This window comes from Mchenga conophoros, linkage group LG14 (assembly GCF_057382185.1).
Source record: "Mchenga conophoros isolate Kocher_MC1m ecotype Shallow Benthic linkage group LG14, M_conophoros_male_GT1.1, whole genome shotgun sequence".
Classification (NCBI taxonomy): domain Eukaryota; kingdom Metazoa; phylum Chordata; class Actinopteri; order Cichliformes; family Cichlidae; genus Mchenga; species Mchenga conophoros.
Genome location: NC_140539.1, coordinates 26,968,950 through 26,983,487, shown reverse-complemented (window position 1 = coordinate 26,983,487; position 14,538 = coordinate 26,968,950). Strand labels below are relative to the sequence as shown.

General features: G+C 38.7%; 2 protein-coding genes across 2 annotated transcripts; both read right to left on the bottom strand.

Annotated features, from left to right (window-relative positions):
• Positions 1-1,103: 1,103 nt before the first annotated feature.
• Positions 1,104-6,614, bottom strand: LOC146559929 (extracellular calcium-sensing receptor-like). Its single transcript, XM_085244376.1, has 9 exons — positions 6,505-6,614; positions 5,930-6,224; positions 5,702-5,788; positions 5,228-5,497; positions 4,804-5,010; positions 4,452-4,727; positions 2,341-2,568; positions 2,129-2,252; positions 1,104-2,014 (listed from the first exon to the last, which is right to left on the bottom strand). The coding sequence occupies exons 1-9, from the start codon at positions 6,612-6,614 to the stop codon at positions 1,104-1,106; spliced, it is 2,508 nt and encodes an 835-aa protein (XP_085100502.1).
• Positions 6,615-9,420: 2,806 nt separating this feature from the next.
• LOC146559928 (extracellular calcium-sensing receptor-like) lies at positions 9,421-13,758 on the bottom strand. Its single transcript, XM_085244895.1, has 9 exons — positions 13,634-13,758; positions 13,040-13,334; positions 12,794-12,880; positions 12,296-12,565; positions 11,897-12,103; positions 11,526-11,801; positions 10,947-11,174; positions 10,734-10,857; positions 9,421-10,646 (listed from the first exon to the last, which is right to left on the bottom strand). The coding sequence occupies exons 1-9, from the start codon at positions 13,741-13,743 to the stop codon at positions 9,736-9,738; spliced, it is 2,508 nt and encodes an 835-aa protein (XP_085101021.1). The 5' UTR covers positions 13,744-13,758; the 3' UTR covers positions 9,421-9,735.
• Between the last annotated feature and the right edge of the window lie 780 nt (positions 13,759-14,538).

The window sequence follows — 14,538 nt, the reverse complement described above, 5'->3', positions numbered from 1 at the left end:
CTCATTGTCTTATAAAATCTAAAAGAAAATACAAATTAAAACATCCTAAAATGAAGCTCTCTGTCCCTTAAATCCTAAACAGCACTATCATAAAGCAGCTGTCTCTGCTCGCCTTTCTGTAAAAGTCCCTGCACACCACTTCTACACAACAATGTAACGTTGACAATATAAGAGAACAGTAAAGTATATGAAGTGATTTATGATTTAAATAATTTAACAAATGCTTCTTGACCATTTTGATTGTACATATTTTATTTGACGTTTCCAGTTGATTTTATAGTCTACAAAAAAATCTGGTATACTCTCTATCTCTGTTTATCATCACATTTACATCCATGCCTGTCCTAGAATTTCCAATTATCATAAATTTTGTTTTGCTTAAAATCAGTGATAATTTCTTTTATCTAACAATCATTCTAGTTGAGTCAAATTTTGTGAGGATCTCCAAAAAGTGCTGTTTATGCTCTCCATGACATAAAACGTGTCATCCAAAAATAAATTGAACTGTAATATATCTAATGCTCTACATCATTTTATACAACATCATGAGTTTTGGGCCCAATATTTACCCATGTGCACCTTCCCAACCAATGCCTTGAGGCAACCTTTTTGTGATTTGGCGCTATATAAATAAAATTGAATTGAATCAAATTGAATTGAAGTTGATAAAAGCTCTGGCTGTGTACTTTCTTTGATCGATACCAATGTTTTGTGTTTATGTGTGTAGCCAGTCTCTATTATGTGAACGACGATGTCCACTGTATGCAGGATGGTGAAGGTGGAACATCCCCCTCTGATGTATTTTTAATAAATTAAGTCAAAGCTTATGAGAATATAGAAATTTCTTGGAAGATGCAATAAACACAAGTCAGTATATGTTTATAGGAGCAATATTTAATTTCATTTTCTTCTATTTTTCAACTGCATCATGAAAAACAAAGTAGAATAAATCAAGATATCTGCACATTTGCAGTCATTTAACACCAGCACAGACATTTAAAAGGAATATTAACTTCATTTAAATATAGGATTTTTATTATTTTTTTCTGTCTGTACTACAAAGAGATAATGTGCTTTTCTTTCTTTTGAAATTAGCTGACTTTTTATGATCCAATGCCACGGGCCATAACAGCTTTCTTTGTGTTCATCTCTGGTCTCAACAGGATTATGTAACATTTGGGTCCAAACAGTGTGATCAAAAGACCAAAACTTGAGGCAAGAATGGCAAACACCTCCACTGCATCTGCAAGTTTTCCTGGTGAGCTGATATAAGCAGGAACAAAGGCCACCCACACAGCACAGAAGATCAGCATGCTGAATGTGATGAGCTTGGCCTCATTAAAACTATCAGGGAGATTCCTCACCAGGAATGCAATTAGAAAACTGAGGAAAGCCAGCATGCCAATATAACCCAATAACACTGCAAAACCAACAGTGGACCCAACTGCACACTCATACACTATCTTATCATTGTGGTATTGGGTGTTTTTATGTGGAGTTGGAGAGGAAGAGACAAGCCAGGTAGTGCAGATGGCTGCCTGAATAGATGTCAGAAATAGAACTGTTCCTCTCTGCTGCATAGCACCAAACCACTTCAAACTGGTTCCCCCTCCTGGCTTGGAGGCTTTGAACACAGCCAGAACAACCATGGTTTTTACTAAGATGCATGAGACACACAGCACAAAGCTGATCCCAAATGCTGCGTGTCTGAGTTGGCATGTCCACAGCCTAGGTCGCCCGATAAACAGCAATGAACACAGGAAACACAACTTAAGTGACACTAATAGCTGGAAACTAAGTTCTGAATTGTTGGCACGTACTATAGGTGTTCTGCGATAATAAATGAAGATCCCCAGAACAACAGCACATATAAATACTCCCAGCAGTGATGTTGTTGTCAAACAAATACCCAGAGGGTCAAGATAGGAGAGGAACTCTGTCTTCTTAGGAATACAGTGGTCACGCTGGGGGTTTGACCAAAAATCCTCTGGACAACTGGTGCACTCCAAGGAGTCTGATACAAAAGGGAACATTGGTGAAATGCATATTATTATTATTATTATTATTATTATTATTATTTTTCATAATAATGAAATTAAATATGTCATGCAAAAAGAAAAATACGTACTGCTCTTATTAGTAATTTTTCCTTCAGAACAAGGAACACAGTCAAAACAGCACTGGGGTTTCCCCTTCTCTCTCACCATGTGGGTACCAGGAGGACAGCTCTCACTACATACTGATTGAGGTGGCTATAGGATGAAATTAAATATTAGGCTTTACACTGATATATACTAGACATGTGGCAAAGTTAAATCTAAAAAAAACAAAACATCTAACCTTTTTGGATTCAAAGTTCCAGAAGATTTTGTCTTCAACAAGTATGAGTTCTTCACCTTTGAAAGTTGACCTTTTAACCTCACCCACATTCTGAACTTTAGTGCTTCCATCAGGGAGCCACAACCAGTTCATCACATCATAAATTGGCAATGCATCACCATTCTCATCAAATGACACTTGATCGCCAAATGGAGTGGTGAAGTTCACTCTTTCCAAGTAATAAACAAGCTTTTAAAAAAGGATGCATAACAAGTAAATTACTTTTCACAATGCAAACAGTGGCACCCTGTAAATTATGCATGGCAGACATATTGTCACTTATTTAAACACTTTTATTTCCAGTAGCTGTTTTTCAAACCTCAGCTCTAGCTTTCCATCTGCCAGCCACACATACACAACAACGATAACAACTTCAGTCAAGACCCAGTACAGACTTAAATGCAATGGAGGCGTGATGAGCTGCTGCAGCTCTGTTGTGTCAGCCTCCCTGCAGCGGCGCCACAAATCATGCCCCGCCACATACCCCCATGTCCACCGGGTCGGGTTGAGCAGGTAAGTGAGCAGGTGGTAAAAGTGGAATGGGTAAAGACATCTGCTGGGCACTAGCCGCTCCCACCAAAGGAGTGGGTACAGGTGCGGAGTTAGGGTGTGTCTTGCCGGGTCTCACCCTGAGGACCAGTATGGTGCCAGAACAGATTGGACACCAGCCACTCACATGCGGCGAGGGACGTCAGTAAGGGCAGCGGCAGCAGTGGTAAGGACCCGATCTGAGCTGCCAGACTCTCTATCAACTGCATCCGGCAGTGGGATCTGTCCTACAGCTGTTTCAACTGCCGGTGAAACATCGCTACCTGCTCCCTCTGTGTAGACGGGAGCTTGGCCACCACAACCTGGCTGGCCCGGTCGCGGTTCCACCATGCCCCAATACTGGGTTTTGATACCACTGTAAACGATGCATAGCTGACCCGACCACATTGTCACACTTTTATTTCTAGTTTCTGTTTTTATAATACTCAGCTGCAGCTTTTCCAGCTGCCGGCTGCCACAACGACAATAACTTCAGTCAGGACCCAGTACAGACTTAAATGCAGAGGAGGCGTGATGAGCTGATGCAGCTTCGGTATGTCAGCCTTCTGGCAGCAGCACCACATACCATGCCCCGTCCCCATCCCCACCTAACCCTATATTACATCGCTAGTAATGCTTTATAAATACAAGCTTCTGATCTAAATATATTAACTGCTAATTTTTTGTGGGTGTCAGCATACCAAACTAACTCAATTGACTCAGACCCGAAGTTCTTCAAATGAAAAGTCCATCCATCCATCCATCCATCTTCATCCGCTTTATCCGAGGCCGGGTCGCGGGGGCAGCAGCCTAAGCAAAGAGGCCCAGACCTCCCTCTCCCCAGCCACCTCCTCCAGCTTATCCGGGGGAACACCAAGGTGTTCCCAGGCCAGCCGAGAGATATAATCTCTCCAGCGTGTCCTGGGTCTGCCCCGGGGCCTCCTCCCGGTGGGACATGCCTGGAACACCTCACCCAGGAGGCGCCCAGGGGGCATCCTTGTCAGATGCCCGAACCACCTCAGCTGGCTCCTTTCGATGTGGAGCAGCAGCGGCTCTACTCCGAGCCCCTCCCGGATGGCCGAACTTCTCACCCTATCTCTAAGGGAGAGGCCAGCCACCCTTCGGAGGAAGCTCATTTCTGCCGCTTGTATCCGCGATCTCATTCTTTCGGTCACTACCCACAGCTCGTGGCCATAGGTAGTGACTGAAAGAACAAATGAAAAATTTATTTACAATCACCATGTAAGATATATATCCAAAGTGTGGGGGTTGGGATATCCAGGGATCCATGGATAGGAGGGGGAAAAGGTCCATACAGAGCGTCTTAATCACACACGCCATGCACTTTTCCAGTGTCACTAGATTAAATGTCACTCCACAACTCCACAACTCCAAAACTGGGAGTGTGTAAAATCCATTTAGCTCACACCAGCTTTTTAATAGTCAATATTATCACATTGTATTTAGTTCTATGTGGTAAATTCTATCCTGAAAGTAATTATAAAGGAAAGAATTTATAAACAGAATGTAAAATGATATCACACCTGCCAAGGCTCCAGTGACTGCAAAGTGGCACAGCTGTTCCCACTGAAAGGCCCTCTTCCTGGCTTGCACCGCAGCATGTCATCAAGGGAATATGCCAGTGCATAAACAGCTTTGTACACATTATACTCAGGCCGCAGGTCGGAAACGTCCAAGAATTCATTGTCCACATTTTCTAGATCTTCCTGTCCGGTACATATTGCACCTTCACCTTCCAGCAAGCTTGCTGGAGCTGGTGCAAATCTACACTGAAATGTGAATTCCCAAAACTGGTTCACCTGAAATAATTTTTTATTGTTTTTTACAAGCGATGGAAATTGTTGCAACTAGTACATTAAAAGCTTAAACTCTCACCATACTATTTCCATAGCTGTTATTGTGATGTAAGTCAGGACGTATTTGTAACAGGAATTCCCTGAGTCCTGGTATCTCGCCTCGACGAATAGCGATACCCAGTGTACCACGCAGGTATGGCATAAGCTGAGGTGTTTGGAGCACAACAGCTGCTGTCCAGGCTTCACTGGCCATCCATTGTAGGCCAGTTACATTTTGCCTCACTACCTGTGAATTAGATTACACCATATTCTATGAAAAGATATTGTAACTATAACTTGATTAGTGACATTATCATGCTATTTAAGCTATTATTCACCTTTAAATGAATTCTGCATGAACAATTTTCTGTAATCATTCAAATAATGATGTATCAAATGTTTTACACAAAACAATGATGCAGACCTTTGCAATTAATAATAATTGGATTGTTTTAAAGCCAAACCTCTTCCATAAGGTTTATCATGCGACTGTAATGTTCAAAGACAATAACAACTCGAGCTGTGGATTTTTTCATCACATCAACAATCCTCCTGAGTTCATCTGTGTCTTTGTCCCAGGGCAAAACCTCAGTGTAGGCCAGGCAACTTTCACTTAACAGACTCAGCTCAGATTGAAATGATCTTGCTGCGTGAAGTCCATAATCATCGTCACTGACAAGCAGACCAACCCAAGTCCAACTGAAATGCTTCAGAATCTGAATCATAGCACGTACCTAAGTGTAAGTGCATAGACATGAACAATTTTCCACATAATTATAACACCTTTATGGTGGCAAATTAGCTTTGTTCATAACAAAGTAAAACTGGAACTGAAAAAACATTTTAGTATCATTGTATGCATATTGTTGCAAAGTAGGCAATTTCTTTAACCAAAACATCTTTGTCGACAACAAAAACAATTGTTGACAGATTTTCACCTGGAAAGCATCACTTGGGATCGTCCTAAAGAATGATGGGTATTTTTGACGGTTACTCAGGCAGGAACATGTGGAAAAATAACTCACCTAAAAGATACAGACTACAGATTGTACCGATATTGATGTAGAGATGTCTTAACTTTGTCATGTTACTTCAAGTGTCTTTAAATTTGCAATTAAATTTAAATAATCCAAGAAAACTGTTACATGGTTGAGCAGAAAACTTACCATAGGTACTCTGTACAAACCTAATACGTTGGAAATGGCGATAGAATTTGTAGAAGATGAATCACCCACAATCCCTATGACAGGAGGATTTCCAACACATGTACTATTTAATATAATTTTCTCTTCTTGACCACTGGCCAGTGACAATGCTGCACGAAATCCAATTCCAAGTTCAAGACAGCTATCATACAGAGTGTACCCCAGAGTCACATTTGGTAGCAGGTTTGAGTTTCTATTGATCTCATCAATAGCAAAGGCCATGGTTTGTGCGAGCTTAAATCCTAGGGCATAAACACTAAGAGAAGAAAAATTTAACTGAAAAATATATTTTCATCAAGATACTTTACTGCAACATGTGGCAAAATTACTTATTATTAAAAAACATTATAAAACAATTAAGGAAACTGAATAACAACGATTAACAAGCTATTTTCATGACAAACAATATAGATGCACCAAGATACATGCATTTATCCTGAATGATAATAAATCAGAAAGTACAGTTACTACTATTACAATCTCATATTTCCTTTGCACTAATTTCCATTTCCCTTTTTCCCACCAGCCTTACTTACCCATTGCAAGTAGGTTGTTGTGGTTTTGAAGTAAAAGACTGAATAGCAACACTTGAAAAGAAGTGGATTTGAAACAGTCCTCCTAGAACCACATCACCAGCCTTGTACATCCCATTTAGATCAAACTGTCCCTGTAACTGACATGAGAGAGAAAACTGAGAAGAGGATATAACCAAAGAAAAGTAAGAAGATAGCAAAACAAGCAAGAGCAAACTGGTTTGTAAAGAAGAGGCCATAACAGCTTTCTGATTTTCTGAGCTCAGTCATTAGGTTTTATTTCAATGCCTTTCCTTTGTCTTTTATTGATATTTTGTGTTGTTTAATCTTGCACACCACCCATTAAGGAAGAAGGATAAGTGTGGGCGGGGCCTAAAAGACTTGAAATTGTTTTTGTATTTTTGTATCCATATGCAGTTAAGTACTACTGTGAGTCAATTAGCTATCACCCCCCCCCCCCCCAAAAAAAAAAAAAACCCACACACACACACACACACACACACACACTTAAGGATTGACATCATAAAATTTTTCTTTGTGTTTTATTATTTACTTATTTTTATTCATTATTTCATTTATCGAGTGACATAAAGTAAGAATGAAGACCAAAACATTTACAGTCTTACAGCCTCTTTCTGAACATTCCTTTAACACCTCACCAAGGAGGCATCCTATTCAGATTCCTAAACCAATCAAACTGGCTTATTTCGATGTGGGTGAGAAGTAGCTCTAGGCTGAGTCCCTCTTGAATGACTATAATCCTCACCCAATCTCTAAAGGACAGCACAGCCCCCCTTTGGAGAAGACTTATTTTCACCATTTGTATCTGCAGTCTCATTCTTTTGGTCAGGTAAGGGTCACAGCATAGATTGACTTGCAAAATCAACAGGTTTGCTGTCTTTCTCCACTCTCTTCATCACCAATGGAGTGTCACCATAGCTGCAGACATGACCCCAATCTGTCTATCACTAGTGAGAGACAGGGTGAGTCCACAATCTTGAACAAGACCCCAAGATATTAAACTCCTCCACTTTTGGCAGCAACTTGTCCCTTACTTAGATTGGGCACTTCAGGGTTTGTCAGCTGAAAACCATTGCCTCTAACTTGGAGTAGTTGATTCTCATTCTTTCCACTTCAAATTTTGCTGCAATGCTGACAACCATCCCAGTATGAGCTGAGACCACAACCTAATGAGGCCAACAGAACCACACCATCTGCAGAAAGTAGAAACAAAAGCCTGAAATAACCAAAGCAAGAACCTTCTTCCTGGTCCATACAAATCTGTGTCCCTGGCAAAGTCCAAACCCTATTAAGAATGAGTCTGACTTGCTGACAATATCAAACAAGCTCTCAAAGCCCTTCACCTTTTTTTTTCCACTCTCCACTATCGATGGATAGTGGACAGTTAGTTGGTACCTACCAACTAACTTGGAGCTACAGCTTAGTGAAGCAACTGCAATAATGGAAGCATGGAAGATTGTTGATCAAGATCAAGATTGTTGAAATTTTGCTGGAGGTAGGGATTAAAGATCTTGTAAAGTGCCATTACTGCCAGATGCTCCCAGCAGACCCTAACTATATGCTTGGGACAGGCTTGGGAGAAAACACAGCGACAAGACTGGACACAGAAGGGAGTTGGAAGTGTACAAATTTGCCTTTTATATGCACGGAATAGTTTTCTATAGGAGATTGCTGCAAAAAGTGCAGCCTTACCTAATGTCCACCCTACTGTTACTCATTTTATATTAAGATTTAAAAATCTAGTTGGTAAAGTAAGCCAAAGTATTCAGAATGCGTTACTCTCATTGAATAACGTAACGGAATACGTTACAAAATACATTTTGGGGCATGTATTCTGTAATCTGTAGTAGAATACATTTTAAAAGTAACCTTCCCAACACTGTCTTTGACAAATGACCCAGCACACACAGCATTACAAGTTAAATGATGCAAATGTTTATTCACAGTTGATTTTTAATTCAATTTTCAATTCAATTCTGTTCAACTCAGTTAAAATCTGTTTTATTTATACAGCACCAACAAACAGTCAACTCAAGGCACTTTATATTGCAAGGTTGTCATGGTTCTGGGACATTGTAACCCAGCTTTTTGAACTTCTGATGTTTGGTTGTCTTTTTGTATTCTGGTTTATTATTTAAGATTCATTTAGTAGTTTATTCTATTTTATTGTACATTTAGACTCTCCTTCTGCTGTTCCCATGTTTCCCTCCCTATGTGTCATGCCATGTTTCCCCTGAGTGTCATGTCTTCTGTGTCGCGTCGTTGTTGTGTTGTGCTTTCATGTGTACTCTCTTGTGTCCCCTTGGCTCCTGTGTCATGCAGTATATGAAGTGCTTTATGATTTAAATGATTTAACAAATACTTCTAGATACATCTGATTGCACATATTTTATTTTAAGTTTCCAGTTGATTTTGTAGTCTACAAAATAATAAAAAAATGTAATCTGGTATAGTCTCCATTTTGACGTTATTTATCATCACATTTACAAAAGATCATGAGATTTGGGCCCAATATTCACGCAGATGGAACTCTGTGGGAAAACCATTGCTCAAAAATTTTGATAATTGAACATTGGTTTGATTCAGAAGTTGTCACTTGTTTATTAAATAACTCTTTACCCAGTCAAATGCCACCTCTCTAAGCGCATACCTTTCCAGTTTATCAAAAAATATCTGTTCAAATGTGTCAAAAAAAAATTGTGTTTATGTGTGTGCCCACTCTCTCTTTATTTACATAAAATGCAATTAGGTGAAACACGATATCCACTTTATTCAAGCTGGTGAAGGGGGAAGATCCACCTCCTATGTATTTTTAATGGATTGATTCAAAGTTCATGAGGATGCAGAAATTGTTTGGATGATGTAATTGAACACTACTCAATGTAGATTCATGGGAACAATTCTTTTTTAAATTAAATAAACAAAAAAAATCAACAATCTGTATGTTTCAATTGGGGTTAAATTTCACGAGTAAGCATCAACGAGTAGGTAATTACATATTAGGAGTAAGATTAGTGTGTACTTTAGCTGCATCTAAAAAAAAAAATGAAAGTAGAATGAATCACAGTATTTGTGCATTTGCAATCATGTGACACCAGCGCCAAGATTTAAAAGAAATATAAAATTGATTTAAATACACATTTTTTTTCTGTCTGGAGAAAAACTGGAGAGAGAATTTTTTCTCTTTTCTTTCTTTTGAAATTAGTGAACTTTTTATGACTCAATGCCACGACCCATAACAGCTTTCTTTGTGTTCATCTCTGGTCTCAACAGGATTATGTAACATTTGGGTCCAAACAGTGTGATCAAGAGTCCAAAACTTGAAGCCAAGATGGCAAATACCTCCACTGCATCTGCGAGTTTTCCTGGTGAGCTGATATAAGCAGGAACAAAGGCCACCCACACAGCACAGAAGATCAGCATGCTGAATGTGATGAGCTTGGCCTCATTAAAACTGTCGGGGAGATTCCTTACCAGGAATGCAATTAGAAAACTGAGGAAGGCCAGCATGCCAATATAACCCAATAACACTGCAAAACCAACAGTGGACCCAACTGCACACTCATACACTATCTTATCATTGTGGTATTGGGTATTTTTATGTGGAGCTGGAGAGGAAGAGACAAGCCAGGTAGTGCAAATGGCTGCCTGAATAGATGTAAGAAACAGAACTGTTCCTCTCTGCTGCATAGCACCAAACCACTTCAGACTGGTTCCCCCTCCTGGCTTGGAGGCTTTGAACACAGCCAGAACAACCATGGTTTTCACCAGGATGCATGAGACACACAGCACAAAGCTGATCCCAAATGCTGCATGTCTAAGTTGGCATGTCCAAAGCCTGGGTCGTCCAATGAACAGCAGTGAACACAGGAAACACATTTTAAGTGACAGCAATAGCTGGAAACTAAGTTCTGAATTGTTGGCACGCACTATGGGTGTTCTGCGATGGTAGATGAAGATCCCTAGAACAACAGCACATACAAATGTGCCCAGTAATGAGGTTGCCATCAAGCAAATACCCAGAGGCTCATGGTAGGAGAGAAATTCTGTCTGCTTTGGAATACAGTGGTCACGGTTGGGGTTTGACCAAAAATCCTCTGGACAACTGGTACACTCCAAGGAGTCTGATACAAAAGGGAACATTGATGAAATGCATATTATTTTTCATAATAATGAAATTAAATATATCATGCAGAAAGAATAAAACGTACCGCTCGTGTTAGTGATTTTTCCCTCAGAACAAGGGATGCAGTCAAAGCAGCATTCGGGTTCCCCCTTCCTTCTCACCATGTGGGCACCAGGAGGACAGTTCTCACTACATACTGATCGAGGTGGCTACATGAAAAAAATTACATCTTACATCTTACAATGTTATTTTACTTTTGTCACATGTACAGTATAAGTCTACAAAAACTATATATAACCTTTTTGGATTCAAAATTCCAGAATATTTTGTCTTCATCAAGTATGAGTTCTTCACCTTTGAAAGTTGACCTCTTAACCTCACCCACATTCTGAACTTCAGTGCTTCCATCAGGGAGCCACAACCAGTTCATCACATCGTAAATTGGTAATGCATCGCCATTCTCATCAAATGACACTTGATCACCAAATGAAGTGGTGAAGTTCACCCTTTCCAAGTGATAAACAAGCTGTTACAAAGGAATGTATATTAAATTCATTAATTTTGTGTGGAACTGCTACTTAATAATCAAATAAGATCTATTATACTTGTATATATGAACTCATTACATTCTGACTCGAAATCAAACAAGTCACTTCACTAAAAATTTTGTATATTTATATATGTTAATTATTATTATTAATTAATTAAAGACATTAAACATTACTTTCAGTCCTGAGTACAGAAAATTCATTTAGCTATTTTCAGCAGAGTTTTTCTCATGGCATTGTACTGAATCCTGCAGTGCAAAATTCTGTTCTGAAAGTAATTATAGAGTAAAAGAATTAGGTCATCGGTGGAGTGTAAACTGATATCACACCTGCCAAGGCTCCAGTGACTGCAGAGTGGCACAGCTGTCCCCACTGAAAGACCCTCTTCCTGGCTTGCACTGTAGCATATCATCAAGGGAATACGCCAGAGCATAAACAGCTTTGTACACATTGTACTCAGGCCGGAGGTTCGAAATTTCCAAGAATTCAGTGTCTGCATTTTCTAGATCTTCTTTTCCAGTGCATATTGCTCCACCACCTTCCAGCCAACCTGTTGGAGGTGGTGCAAATCTGCACTGAAATGTAAATTCCCAAAACTGAGTAACCTGAAATATATTTAAAACAGTTTGTCACAAATAATTAAAATATATTATGAAAATATATAATTCTTGCAAGTGCACACAGTAAAGGGTTCCCTCACCATACTTCTTCCGTAGCTAGTGCTGTGGGGTAGATTGGGACGTACTTGTAACAGGAATTCCCTGAGCCCTTGTATTTCTCCTCGACGAATTGCAATACCCAGTGTACCACCCAGGTATGGCATAAGTTGAGGTATTTGTAGAACAGCAGCTGCTGTCCAGGCTTCACTGGCAATCCACTGCAACCCTATTAAATTGTGTGCCACTACCTGTGATTTGTATTACAACAAATTTATAAAGTGAAATTGTAAGTTGCAGATTTATTAATGTCATTACAATGACAGTAAAGTAATTGCTTATCTCCTAGACTAGCTTTAGAGGATTATTTATCTGTACTTGTTCAAAGATATTATACATGATTTTTGTAACTTGTAAAAACAAAATTGTTTTAAAATCAGAACCTCTTCCATAAGATTGATCATATGACTCTCATGCGCAAAGACAATGACCACACGAGCTGTGGATTTTTTAATCACATCCACTATCCTCCTTATTTCATCTGTGTCTTTGTCCCAGGGCAAAACTTCAACATAGGCCAGGCAACCTTCACCTGACAGACTCAGCTCAGATTGAAAGGCTCTGGCTGCGTGAAGTCCATAATCATCATCACTGATCAGCAGACCTGCCCAAGTCCAGCCAAAGTGTTTTAGGATCTGAATAATAGCACGTACCTAAGTGAAAATATATTAAATTCATTTACTTATATCAGTATTTGGTCATCACCACTGACAGCAATTTAGCTATGTTCTCTATACAAGAACAAAACAGAATATAGCTGTATATACACAAAATATGATTTTAATATGTTTATGTTGTTATGTATTATGTTGTTAAATGGGAATTTTCTTCTTGAAAATCACTTTAGTCTTTCTATTTTAATTTTTCTGATATATTTTCACCTGGAAAGCATCACTTGGGATCGTCCTAAAGAAGGATGGATACTTTTGACGGTCACTCAGGCAGGAACATGTGGCAAAATAACTCACCTGTGAAAGATACAGACTGAATATTTTAGAACTACTAAAAGCCTTTGTTTTCTTTAGCTTTGTCAGTTGTTATTGCAGTGTGTTTTTAAAAGTGACATTAAATTTGCAATAAAATCTAAATAATAGAAGAACTATTACATAGATGAGTAGAAAACTTACCATTGGCACTCTGTACAAACCTAAGACAGTGGAGATAGCAATAGAACGTGTAGAGGAAGAATCACCAACAATCCCTATGACTGGAGGATTTCCAGCACATTTATTATTTAATATAATTTTCTCCTCTTGACCACTGACTAATGACAGTGCTGCACGGAATCCTATTCCAAGTTCAAGGCAGTTGTCATAAAGAGTGTATCCCAGAGTCACATTAGGTAGCAGGTTGGAGTTTCTGTTGATCTCATCAATAGCAAAGGCCATGGTTTGTGCCTGCCTAAATCCTAAGACATCAAAACTAAGAAACAAGAATATAAATATAAATATAAATAAAAATATAGCAAACTTGGAAAACATATTACAAAAATATAGATTCTGTAAATACTGACTAAATAACTTAATAGAAGTAATTATAGTAATATTTAATGAAAAAAATAAATAAAGAATATGATATGTGCATCTTTTAACATTAGTATTTTTTTAGTGTAATTTAGAGATATAAATTACATTATTCATATTTCCCTTCCATTGATTTCACTGTTTGTTTGTTTTTTGTTCTTCTTTTTTTTGTTCCCCAGATATACATCCCAGACTTACCCATGGCAAACAGACTGCTGTGACTGTGAGGTAAAAGACAGGTCCTGAATGCTTGAAAAAAAGTGGACTTGAAATAGTCCTCCTAAAATCACATCTCCAGTCTTGTGCATCCCATTCAAATGAAACTTTCCAAGTAACTGACAGGAGGAGGGAAACAGAGAAGAACATGAAGCAGAAGAAAAGGAATACACCAAAATAAGTAAGAAAAAAATAGTTAGCAAATATGACCACATGACAGCTTCCTGATTCCTGAGCCTAGTGATTAGGTTTTATTGCTTTGCTATTCCTTTTTATTTGCATGCAGTGTCGGTAATTCTTTCACACCACCCATTAGGGAAATTGAAAGAGTAGGGGCAGGGCCTAAAATACTTTTCAGTTGAGGTTGCTTTTGTATGGCAGACTTAGGCAATACTGTGAAAAAAATTAGGTCTCAAAAGAACTGAGTTTACTTTTGTATGTTGTTACTATCAAGTTTTACATTTATCATCTGCTATAAAGGCACAATGAATATTCTTGTAGTTCCACCACCATGCAATATGTACATTGAGAAAGCATATATAATTCATGTACAACAATTTTCATTGTGAAAGTCTCATTGAGGTCTTATTAATTCAATTATATTCAATTCAGTTCAATTTAATTCAGTTTTATTTATGTACCACCAAATCATAACAGTGATCTCAAGGTGCTTTATATTGTAAGGTAAAGACCTTATAATAATACAAAGGAAACAGTAAAAACTCCAACAATCATATGACCCCATATAACCAAGTGCTTTGGTGACATTGGGAAGGAAAAACTACCTTTTAACATGAAAAAGCCTCCAGCAGAACCAGGCTCGGGAAAGGGCAGCCATCTGTTATGACTGATTGTGGCTGGGAGATGAAGATTGGACAAAGACACAC

Coding starts and splice junctions, on each gene's coding strand:
- LOC146559929 (XM_085244376.1), bottom strand. CDS start 6,614: ATGTACAAGGCTGGTGATGTGGTTCTAGGAGGACTGTTTCAAATCCAC. Junction 6,225..6,504: donor CAACAACCTACTTGCAATGG/GTAAGTAAGGCT, acceptor TTCTTCTCTTAG/TGTTTATGCCCTAGGATTTA. Junction 2,569..4,451: donor AGTCACTGGAGCCTTGGCAG/GTGTGATATCAT, acceptor CTTTTTTAAAAG/CTTGTTTATTACTTGGAAAG.
- LOC146559928 (XM_085244895.1), bottom strand. CDS start 13,743: ATGCACAAGACTGGAGATGTGATTTTAGGAGGACTATTTCAAGTCCAC. Junction 12,881..13,039: donor GTTTGTACAGAGTGCCAATG/GTAAGTTTTCTA, acceptor TATCTTTCACAG/GTGAGTTATTTTGCCACATG. Junction 10,647..10,733: donor AAAAATCACTAACACGAGCG/GTACGTTTTATT, acceptor CTTTTGTATCAG/ACTCCTTGGAGTGTACCAGT.